Source organism: Aptenodytes patagonicus, chromosome Z (assembly GCF_965638725.1).
Source record: "Aptenodytes patagonicus chromosome Z, bAptPat1.pri.cur, whole genome shotgun sequence".
Lineage (NCBI taxonomy): Eukaryota > Metazoa > Chordata > Aves > Sphenisciformes > Spheniscidae > Aptenodytes > Aptenodytes patagonicus.
The window spans coordinates 87618208-87630913 of NC_134982.1; the positions used below are offsets into that span (position 1 = coordinate 87618208).

A 12706-nucleotide genomic window follows, 5' to 3' on the forward strand; every position below is an offset into this window, starting at 1 on the left:
CTTTAGGAAAAATTAATTCAGCGGGAATCTCCAGATTTTTTATAATGCAAGTCCTACCTAATATTTTTGTAATGAAGTCAATGAGGCTACTTGAACAAAAGGAATTCCTAACTAAAAGAATGTTCATGTCTCTCTTCCACATCTGCTGTAGCGCTGAAGACCTTATTGCCAGCTCCAAAATGACGTAACATCTCTTGTGACTCAGCTTGCACTTTCTACACCAGGAAATGTACTCACCTTCTCTCACACTTTGTGAGAAAATGGAAAACGTGGTACAAAAAACCATTCTATTGAAGAGGTTAGAATATGTAAGTACAACAGGTACCATACTGGGGTGTGGTCATTTAATCCCAGCCAGCAACTAAGCACCACAGAGCTGCTTGCTCACCCTCCCCCCCCCCCCCCCCCGCCCCCGGTGGGATGGGGGAGAGAATCGGAAGAGCAAAAGTAAGAAAACTTGTGGGTTGAGATAAAGACAGTTTAATACTTGCAAAACAACAACAACAACAACAAATTGTAATGAAAAGTAAAACAATGAGAGAGAGAGGAACAAAACCGGGGGGGGGGGGGGGGGAGGGAAGCCCTCCCCCCCAAAAAAGTGATGCAATTGCTCACCACCTGCTGACCGATGCCCAGGCAGTGCCTGAGCAGCAGTCCCTGCCCCCGGCCAACTCCCCCCAGTTTATATACCGAGCATGATGTCACATGGTATGGAATTTGGCCAGTTTGGGTCAGCTGCCCTGGCTATACTCTCTCCCAGCTTCTTGTGCTCCTCCTTGCTGGCAGAGTATGGGAAGCTGAAAAGTCCTTGACTTAGTGCAAGCACTGCTTAGCAACAACTAAACATCAGTCTGTTATCAACATTATTCTCATCCTAAATCCAAAACACGGCACTATGCCAGCTACTAGGAGAAAAATTAACTCTATCCCAGCCGAAACCAGGACATGGGGCTACAGTCAGACCATGTTGGTGCTTCTGAAGTAGCAGTACTGATACCTTAAAATTTAACACGGCTTAGGTAAAATGTCAGACAACACTAAATCTCAGATAGTACTTGGTACTTGGCAAGATGTAATTGACTTTTGCACATAAACTGAATACTTATGATACTGTAATTAAGAAAAAACATTGTCAATTTGTATTTCAGACAAAGATATAATTTAGCTGTATGTTTTAGTATTTATAAACTAATTTTTTGTTTAGTATTTAGGAAATACTAGCACTTACTAATCATATGTACTAGAAGACACAACTAGTTCACACTTCCGCAAATACATTAATTTAAAAAAGTTAAAAATATCTACCAAGATCATAAAAATAACTCTTCATTCTCTTCCTCAAATTAATCACATTTGGAAACTTTCTTCCAAGCTAATTTATCTTCAAACAGTAGTAATTCATTAGATCAAGGTTTCACTAAAGAATGCACATAAAGGTCACTCCTGTGCACAACCTTACTTTATTGACAAATCAACATAGAATACCATTTACTGCTCAACATACTGAGTCCGCATAAAATAATTTGTATTTATTAGCCACTTTCTCTTCTGGACCTACTCATGAACACTTATTTCTGATCCTTTATTTAAACACAAATTGAATAAATTCAGTAAAACGCTGAACTTCAATTAACTTAATTTAACAATTTTATTCAACATTGTTATTCGCATGCAATAACAATCTTCCAATAATCTGTAGCTAGCAATGTCAAGCCAATCTAAATTCTGCTGATAATTTATGGTTTAAAAGTACTCTTTACAGTTTAATTTTCCCTTTTCTCAGATTTATTTTTCCAACGAACAACTATACCTTAAGGTTTATGAATGTATGCAGTTACGGTGAATTCTCTGAGTTATGCACTCTACGTACATTATGACATTCTTAAGGTTTTCAAACAGTGATTTAATTTTTCCGTATGAGTTCTGTCTCAAATGAGCTATCACCTAGTACAGCAGTACCAGTCTATAGAATACTTCAGCAGAATGCTAGTTAGTATTTCGCACAGTTGCTATCAATATATAGGGTAAGATCAAACTATACTTGAAATCTAATCTTACTGACATTCATGCTACCACATCAACATTGACTCAATTTTCAGTTCTTAGCTGTTACCAACCCAAGATGCACGAGACCTGACTAGGCTCTAGGGGTCTTTTATTCTGTACACTGGAAGCTTTTACATTTAAGATTGAATGTTAAATTTTTAAAGGGAAAAATCCCCACTAATATTTTTCTTATTCCAGTTAAGAAACACAATAAAAATTATGAGCCTAGAGCCCACAAACAAGTGAAAGAGGTGTCACTTGTGACAGGAGGAAAGAACATGGCAAATAAATGGAACCGAAACTGAAAAGATTCAAAAAGATTGTGAGAATTGTGAGCAGCTGGTGGAGAGAGAAAACTGCTCATTTGCTTCATAAGATAAAGTCTTCTGTTATGTGGTTCTACATAAAGCTCAGTAACTCATTCAACAGTCTTCACAATATTGAATATCCTGATTTATCCTGATTTATAATTTTTCACTCAAAATTGTAGAAAATTAAAACTGCTGATCAATACTACAAGCAGCTAACTAGCATTTGGTATTACCACAACTAAATTAACACACCTAAAACTGGTTGGAAGTTTTACAAAACACATACTGACTGGACTTAGGTAACAAAATAGCCAAAAGGAACATGCAGTGGAGATAAGAGATCATTGTTTCTCAAAGAAAAATATTCTTGTCTGTCTAGTAGATCAAGAGAACTATTGAGTGAAGTTTTACCTATTGAAGTGAAAGAGCAAAGCATTGATAAGTTAGAAGATTCTGCAGAGTGAGACCTTTCAGTGCCATCGTCAATAAAACATGTTAGTAATTATTTAAACTTCCATCTGAAGCCTTCCCAGAAGCCGTTAAAGATGCATTTAATTCAGAAGCACCCTCTATTTGTCCTCAACAGCTAAAGAACAGCAAAGATCAATCACTGATTATGCCATTAAAACTACAGAAATACAAAGACTTCATCTGGATAAAAAAATTGCAGTCTTCTTTATATTCATAATATAACCTTCAATGGAGCACAAAATGAGAAATTTAAAAGAAATAATTGAACGGCTTTTCCCCGAATATGAGTCTCTTCATTTAAATTTTCAAGTCCAGTAGTGTATGTTGAACATTAAGAGAACTACAATACTTTACAGTAACAATAATGCAATATGCATCTCAGTCTCCCTGTGTAGGAAAAAATGTTCAGATTTATGTTTTGTCAGAGATGCTGACATAATAAAACAATGGGTGACCTTTCCTGATTTCCAAACTGCTCTTATTTTCGTATCTGAAAAGAAATTTACAAACAATTGTGTCCCAAACTGAAGCTGCCACCTGAGAAAGCAAAATAAAGACAGCAAGTTGGACTTTGCATGAGGTTGAAATTAAGAAAGATGAGAGAACATGAAATGCTGTCATCTTAAACCGTTGAAGCATAAAATTTCCGCATATTACTAAAATCATGCTGGAAAAAAAAGTACTCCACTTAACACAGTCCTGAAACACATTTCATATATTCAAACATCGTTACACTGTCTACTTCATTATCAGCTGACAGAAAAAGGAAGGCCAATACACCAACTTTATGATCACCTGTGATGAAGTTCAGAAAAAACATGTTTTCATATTCACCTCTAAAATATTCCTATAACAAGGTCATATTCATAACAGCAGCCATCCTGGACAGATCAAGGTCCCAGGGTCCTGTTTCTGACAACTGGCAGATTGCTTAGGGGAACAGTAGGAGAACAGAGAGGTTACACAGTGATTCTCTACTGGTTTTGGCAACCAGTAACTTTGGAGCCTCCTGAGCCAGAGTTTATAACTGGACAAGCATGTACAATAGTTCAATGCACCTATCCCACCTTAGTATTGTCAGATGGTTTTTCTGAATGCATTTATACCTTCCTCCTTGATAGTATTCTGTGGCAATGAGTTCCACAATATAATTGAGACGTATATGAAATAGTACTGCCTCTCTTTCAGTAGAGATCTCCCGCCTGATAATTTAAACTTGATGCCCCTTAGCTTCTCTATTATGAAAAAAAGCGAAAAACCATTCCCTATTCATCTTCTCTACACCTTTCATGATTTTATAGATTCGTCATATTCCTTCCTCAGCCATCTATTTTCCAAGCTGAAGAATCTTTGTCTAATCTTTCTTTGTCTGAAAAGCATTTCATGCCTGTGATCATCCTTGTAACCCTCCTCTGCATTTTTTTTTTTTTTAAATTCTTCATATCCTTTTTGATATGGTGTCCAGACTCCATGCAGTGTTCAAGATGGGGGCCCACATAATGAGTGGAATGACGATGTTTTTCTGTTTTGTTCTCAACACCTCGTAATTCCTAATATCGTATTTGCTTTGAGGGTTTTTCACTGCCATTGAGCACTAACTGATGTTCTCAGAGAACTATTCACAATCACTCCAAGCTCTTTCCTGAGTTGTAATAGCTCATTTAGAGGCCACCATTGTGTTTACAGAGTGAGTTATTTTCCCCATAATTTCACATTTACCAGAATTGAATCTCATGTCATTTTATCATCCAATCATTCAGCATCATGAAATAATTCCCCAACTCATCACAATCAGCTTTATATTTAAGTATTCTAAATAATGTTAGAAAAATCAGCAAAGTTTGTTAGCTTCTATTAATTCCTTTTTTCCTTTTATTCACAACTATGTCAGTGCAGGCCTTAATAACACTGCATCAGTAACAACTTACTTAATCTGTAAAATATGAACAGCTTTTTTTTCCTTTTAACCAATTATTAACTCATAAGGGGCCTCCCCCCTCCCATGCCATGACAGTATCTTTTCAAAAAGCATTTGGTAAGCTTGTTGACAGCTCGTTGGAAATCCACGCACTCTTCTACTGACAAGATCTTTCTTTTTCATGCGATCTCTGACTCCTTCAATGAATTCTAGTAGGTTTTTTTAAAAAGAAACCTGTACTGACTTTCCCCCCAATATTTTATTTCCTCCTGGTACACAGGATTCACTATGAATCACCCCTGGAGACCTTTCAAAGACTATCACATTTACTCTTTTTCCACTCCTCTGATGAAAATAGCTGATGTCAGCAGTATGTTACATAATACTTGGTTGTTCTGCACCTTCATATTTGACTTCTTATAGTACCCTGGGTGTAAAGACCATCTCATCCTGGAATTTGATTACTGTACGATATATCAATTTGTTCTAAGATCATCTCTACTGATATGTCAAACTTCAGACACTTCCTCAGAATTATATCCTGTTTAAAAAAACTTAGTAATATTCAAGTGTGGAAACTGGACAAATAACATTGGAAATAACCATGTTAGTTTTTCTCATTTGAGCTGAGCATTCCTTTTGCATGCAGCTCATCTATCAGCCTCATCAGCTCTCTTTTATCGTTAGCCTTTACAGCTATAACAAGCTCCTCAAATTCGGTTTTAGGTGATCTTACTGTGATTTTATATGTAACTTGCCAGCATTTATACTCTTTCCTATTTTCCTCACTTGCACAGGACTTACTCTTGCTGCAAGCTGTCTTACTACTTCTATTAGCCTCCTTTACTAGTTTAAACTAGGTTTCTTTGTGTTGTTACTTGGGAGTCTGTCAGCGGTGATTTAAACATAGCCTTTAGACAGATTTTTCACCTTCTACATACGTTGTTTCATTTTTCTCATTTTTGTAGTCCTCTTCATAACTTATTTTTGACTGTAGTGAGGGCTTCCTACACATAATAGTCATTAATAAGGAATGGCGCTCATACCTTGTGCCAAATTCTCCACGCTGCTCACAATTAAACAGCTGCATATATTTTGTGAGTTCTTACTTTGCTCCAAAATGCAATTAAATTATGACACTTTGCAGAAGCTGGAAGTAACACATTTGAGAATAGCTGAAATGTACTACTGACAAACTACATCAGTACATCAGCGCTTACTACATAATTTATAAATAAGAGTAAACACAGATTAATTCAACAGTGGGAGCTAGACAGGGCCATTCTTCTCCCAAGCCAGACACCCAAATCTCAAAGCTGTGCAGAAGAGTCCCCATGTGTGTGACAGAGGTGATGGAGGTGTTGTAATACTTATTCCAAGTTTGTTCATCTTCATTTTTTGAAGCTAATAGATCAGCCTTAGCATTGCATTACTTACATGCATACTGTTTTTCACAAAGCACATTCAAAAAAAGTTGTATAGCCTCAAAATTCAGGCACTTGAAAGTTTACAAATGACAGCCTCCTGGTTTGACAGAGAGAGGGTGACATGGCTTGAGGAAGTCTTTCAATACATTACCTGTCTGGAACATGGAAGTACTCCTTGGACGAAAACTTCCCCAACAAAGCAAACCAGCAGAGCAAAGAAGTTCGAGACACTATGACCAGCACTACACCAGGCAGACTGCCACCAGGAACCCAACCATCTTCTCTGTCTACGCAGGGAAATCTGAAGCGGGGGACTGCTTTCTCAAGGGTCTTGGGGCATCAGTGCAGCCTATGTGGTTAAGCAGACTGGGCGTGCAGAGGAGACCTGCTGCTCTCTCTCTGACTGCTCCGTGGAGCTCCTAGCACAGCTCCTTCTGCCCTGACCAGGAGACACTGGCAAAGCCTGGCTGGGAAACCTTGAGTAGTGTGGGCAGGTTATCAAAACATTCCCTAAACACCACCACTTAGGGAATGGAAATGGGAACTGCAAAACATTGTAGAGCTGTTAAAATAAAGGAAATTTTCCTTCCTTAGCCTGAATGGGTTTTCCTCGACTGAATGTGAAGGACTGGCTGAGAACAACAGTAATGCAAAAACTTCTCAAAGACCCTAAGAATCCTTTATGATAGCGATGGAAAACCTACACAGTGCTGTCACACTACAGTCTTCCCTATACCCTCCACTACAGAATATAAAAATACCTGAACATCATCACGGTATCACATGTATTTACAAACACTCTCATACGTGTTCTTTGGGGAATGCTTCATCACTTCTAAGGGTTGATCAAATATTTTCACTAAACAACAGCAGCACCTTATATTACATACATGTTACAAGTTACTGAAAAAGTGTGTTTTAAAGAAAGACCTGGAGTAGTTTACTGAAACTCAATTCGAGTTTATTCCTCTGCCTGTAAAGGCACATTTATTCTCTACATCCAGCTGTAGAGGCCTCAAAACATTCACAAAGACTTTTCAAAAAGCTTATGGTTCCTCTATCAAAACTACCACATTTTGAAAATTCTGGTATCTGGTAAGGCAAGGAAAGCTCAGCTGGAGGAATCAAACACACGAGAAGTGAGGTGGAACCACGTCTCCAGATGCATGCACGTGCTGCGTGCGAAGGCAGTGTCCTGAGACGATGCCCTGCACAGAGCCTTGGCACACCTTGTCTTTATCTGAATACTGGATTGCAGGCTCTGCTTTTTACAGATCCAAACAAACAAAAATCTTCAGAAGAAAAAAAAAAAATACACTTACTGGGAGAGTTACTTTCTTCAAGTGGCATTCCTTTTGCAGTAGTTCATAAACGTATTTAGTAATGATCTGGAAGGAAAAAAAAAAGGTAAGAAGAAATGCAAACATACGTTAAACCGCTTACAGTAATGACATATCCAGGCAGACAACTTAAAGGCTAGCTGATTGAACTTCTAAGCACTTGTATATGTTTTGCCACTTATCTGAATTCTTTACTATACCACTAATTACAGAACTTGGAGCTTTACACAAAAAGGTCCTCTCTGTCCCTCAGAAAAGGCTGCTTGCCAGTACAAAGAAATTGTAACTGTACCTGTGAATCCATCACACGCTGCTGTGTGAATAATTACGTGCCTCAAAACTAAGGATTATAACCAATTAATATATACTCAAGGGTACAAGAAAGGCGCTCTCTGGCAAAGAAATATTTTAAAAGCATTTTTTCCATAAGCAGGACTCCTGAAACCCTCTCCCCTGCAGGTTCACTTCATGAGCTACATGGAGAGCAGATCTTTAGTCACCCTCAGCACAAGTTGCCTTGCCATTTCTATTCACTGAACAGGGGAGGGATGGGTCAAAGGTTTCTAAATAGAAGAAAAACCCTGACTGATTCCCCACTATGGGGGAGTTTAAGTCTCTTGTCTCCATGCAGAAACAAAATTGAAATTTTAGACCTGAAACAAAAGGAATTATTTCAAAGAGCAACCAAAAAAATCAATCTAGTCACAACGAAAGACTTGCCGTCTCAAATGTAACAAAGTTGTTCACACTTCAAAAGCTTGCCTAATATCCAGGGAAATTTTTTTTCACCCTTATATATTCTAAGAAAAATGGAGATGCAGATGTAAGAACTTTCTAACTCTTATTAATTTGGGAATTAAGCTGAGGAACAAACTAAAGCACTTTGTTCATATGGGGCTGTAAAAACGGTTTGGAAGTAACTGCCTGGATTTCACTGGCTACAGGAATTAAAAAAAAAAAAAAAAAGAAAAAAAAACGCAAATGAAAGAGGGGAAAAAAGTGCTCATTAAGAGCGTCAAATGGTGCTTGTCTTCCCTTTAAAGCTTGGGGAACTATGTTTAAATTCCAGACAGGACAAGATCTAAGTCCCAAAATATTAATCCAAGAATATCTGGGTACAAACCCAGCTGGTATTCTTTAGTCCAGCCCCTCAAGGCCACAATTACAGCCATCTGAACCCACAGCACATTAAGCCACAACAGAAACGTCGCTGTAACAAAGCTCTCAAGTGATGGCATCTTAACAACACACTATGAACTGAGCAAGTAGGAGCCAGGGTATCATAAACTTCAATTTTAATTTTCCAAATGCACAATTACCAAATAAAGTTTCAATGAAGTCCAAAAGTTTTCATTATGTACATGTGAGCAAAACCAATATGCAAATGTTTGGAACACATTGGAACAAATTAGAGGTACTCATGAAAGCTAATTAAAAATGTTGGCACATGCCCCTCCCTTCTTTTCACAAAAACCCAAAATCTTTATTAGGATTATGTGAATTCTTTGCTACTCTGCTCAAATATGTTTATTGATAGAAGTAATGTTCAAAAAACTTTACGGTTTTAAAGAAAATCAGTCTTACTGAACATTACTATCTACAGGGAAACTGCATTTGGAGGAGGAATTTAGCTGTGAGCGATGAGTTGATTTAAGACATGTTTATCCCCAAAGCAGTATGTTAGGAACATGCATACAGTGTAATTTTACCTTCAGGGCCAAACTTTTTATGGTTCACCGAAATCAACTTCAGTGTAATGCCAACAAGTAAAGCAGTTAAGTTCCTGCAGTCTCAGATGCTGATGGTGTACAGACATTAAAATAATGATAATATGGCCTCAAACGTAGAAATTTTATTTTTCACTCTAAATCCAGGCATCTACTAACCATCAAAAACACTAAAAGAACACTTGGAAGAGAAAAGAATTGCTATGAAGAAAATATATTTTAGACAGCACTTGCAAAAATCTACCCCTTTTTGCAGCTCTGTGTTCGTATCTATTTCTTCTATTCTCTCTCATCTATTTAGACTGTGATGTCTTCAGGGAAGAAGTAAACCTTTACTTATTTTTTCCACAGCCTGGCTCAATGGGGCTCTGATCCTAACTGGCTCTTTATGCACCACTCTAATATAATAAATAGTGATATCAGCCTTAAAAACGGGACTGTTAAATCAGTAGAGCACTCTGGTATAGCAAAGACTTAACCTAATGAATGCTTTTAATAAGAGTAAACATTAAGAAATATATAGTAGGTTGGAGTCTTGGATACAAAGTGTGAGATTATGATCCTCAGGCAGCTCAGCACCTGGATGGTCTCCACAGCCCCGACAGACTTGAGGAAAAACTGCCGTAAACTGCCCCAGTATATACAAGACCACAAGAGAGTTTTTTTGGCAGCAGCAGATCAACAAGTTCAGGGATATCCTAGCAATGGCTGGTATGCTGTCAGTTTTAAAGGATGGAAGGTGATACACAAGATTTCTTGAAGTAGGATCAAAGCCCAAAATTTCCCAGATTTGAAAACATCACCATAATGGCCACGTTTCCTGCACTTGGCATGGATGTGCCTGGAAAACCTAGCAAAATCCTGTCCTCCCTAGGAACATGGCTGCAAGTACTGAAAATGCTACAAATCCAACATTACTTTTGGAATTTTATGCTTTTAATTACTTCTTGTGATTTTATGGCTGATCTGTAAGTTTGAAAAATTAACTTACAAAATATCTTTTCTATAGGAATTAAAAAGAAAAGGGAACTGTGCTATATTATTTATATGGCACTAGTTACACTTACTATTACAAATCTACACAATTTAAATAGCTACAACTTCTTTAAGTAGTAGTGTTAGCTTGTGTGTGCTGGTATTTTACCTTTAAGACCTGAAAACTGTTGTAGGATGTGGGAAAGTCTCTTGTGACTTCTTGCATGAGAAGGTGAGTGTGGTTGCACTCTATGAACTCTCCTGGACTAATCATCAGTCATATGGTTGCTCATGACCACAGGTATTTAGTGACAGAGGCTGTTCAATCCAGTCCAGTGTTAATAACTCATATGGAACGATCAAGCAACAAATTGTCCGGTACAAGCCCTACTCAAGTTATTTGTACTAACATGGGATATTTATGCTTTTTCTAAGGCTATTGCAACTCACAAGGTGTGCCAACGCCGTAAGCAATATGCTGCATTGTAATTCAAGGTAATAAGGTTGCTGGTGAGCAGAGCAGGCATGTCCGAGATGGGAAAGGAAAAAGAACCAATAGTAAGGCTTGCCCAAAGTGTGTGAAATTGCTTGATGAATGGAGGAAAAAATGGTAGTTCTGTACTTCTCATATGAGACACTGGAAACTTCAACCCCATTTTACAGCATCTCTGCTCTTCAATCACTTCCAAGTGCAGTCTATCAGGAAAACGGATCCCAAATAGGGTAAGTGTCTGAACTAAGCACTACCAAGGTGTTCTTATTGCCTGCTTTGAGAACTGAGGGAAAAAAACAAACACAAAAGCAAAAAAATTCCATGCCTCTGATCACCTATTCTGATAGCAAGGGAGAAATCCTTTCCAACCACAAAAAAGTACTTAGCCTAACACTTCCACCCCCCAAAAAGGTTGTAGTCAAACTGCGGGATGGGAGAAACTTTCTTCCCAGCACAAAGTGGTGCTCTCTGGAAGGAAACTAAATGGCTTATACTTCAATTTGCTCTCAGTGAGCTGAGGAGCCAGTGTCCTGCTTTCTGTAAGCCTGAGGATCTTCCGCCCTAAATGAAGTCACAGCTTTTCTTGCTTTTGTTGGACTGGAAAATTTCCCAGAATGAAGGCAGGCTGATGAGAGCAGGGACTAACGCGGAGTGGAACACGTCCTGAACAGTAAAAACAGCGGATTATCCTGGGCATATTAAAAACACAAGCACCTAATCTCTGCTACCATTTCCTTGTTACAGTTTTCCTTCATCTACTGTGGACAAGGTTGAGAGCAGTAATACATACGGTTCAGGACAGGAACCAAACTTCAGTGCTCACAACTGTCCTTCTGAGGAGCTTAAAACAGTCAGTCTTCTGACTTATGTTGGATATAACAGTATGACTACCTCCAGAAGTACCTTTTCAAAGTGCTAGTGGCCCCAAACATGAGATCTGCAAAGTTCAATAGTCTTAGGGATAACTGGGGGATAGACCTACGTCATGAACAGCGATTCTTCATATGGATCCAGAATATAACCTATTTAATTACAGAGAAATTAAATTTGATGACTTGGATGGACAGCAAAAAGGATAGAGACAGAAAAGACCACAGAAAGAAAAGAGAAACACATTATCTTATGGCAGAGCTGAGATTTTACCCTTGCATTGCTAAATATTCTGCACAATGGTGGCCAAGACTATAATGCTGCATGCAGTCTGAAGAGCAAAACTGAAACTCCAGGTGGAAACATAGTTCTGGTACACAAAACTCTAGTACACATTAATTGGTACGGTCCTGGCCTCATATGACATGTGTTCTTTTAAGATTGTATTGTTCATATAGAGGACTTTCTTCAGGACTGTTTTCAATTACTAAAATGCATTGAAAAATTCTGTTAGCAGCATAATTTGTAAAATTTTTGCAATAAACCATCCTGAAGCTACGTGATCAAAAGATCAATACCTGCATACAACTGTGTGAGAAGAGAAATTAAAGACTAAGAGCCATTGAGACTAACACGTTTGAATTTACAAAGATCCTGAAGGTACTGAAGCCTAAACATGATTGTAAGTGGAGACAAATACCAAAGAGACTCTTCAATGAACGAAGTATCAGATGTCTTTAAACAGCAGAAGTCTGGAAAATAGGACAACCAAGAGCATGCCCACAAAGCAAGAAGACAACTCCAAAATAACTCAGTTTAAAATAATATACCCCCATTTTAAGTCTGTAGGAAACTGAAAAAAGCCTTATAACACGTATCAAAAACATCAAGAACCAGCCTGGCACACATGAAGAAGAGCAGAACTGCAGCTGACCCACTGGTGAACTTTTTCATAACAGAGATAGCCAGGTATACAGACAACAGATCACAACTCAACAACTTGTTTCGTAACACCTACATCCTAATCCAGAGGAGCTGCTTCAGTACATACCACATCAAAAACCATGCTGGGACGCAGTGAAGTGCACTGAGCCTTGCTCGTCGAGCCCCCTCCCTGCTGTGCTTTAC

General features: G+C 38.2%; 1 protein-coding gene across 4 annotated transcripts in view; it reads right to left on the reverse strand.

The window, feature by feature from the left end:
• The window catches only part of ARB2A (ARB2 cotranscriptional regulator A), a 276984-nt gene that overhangs the window by 209360 nt on the left and 54918 nt on the right, over window positions 1-12706 (reverse strand). For all 4 annotated transcript variants that reach the window (XM_076361993.1, XM_076361992.1, XM_076361994.1 and 1 more), the window contains exon 5: window positions 7496-7561. In XM_076361993.1, the coding sequence (XP_076218108.1) occupies window positions 7496-7561 (66 nt within the window). The remainder of the gene's footprint in view (window positions 1-7495; window positions 7562-12706) is intronic.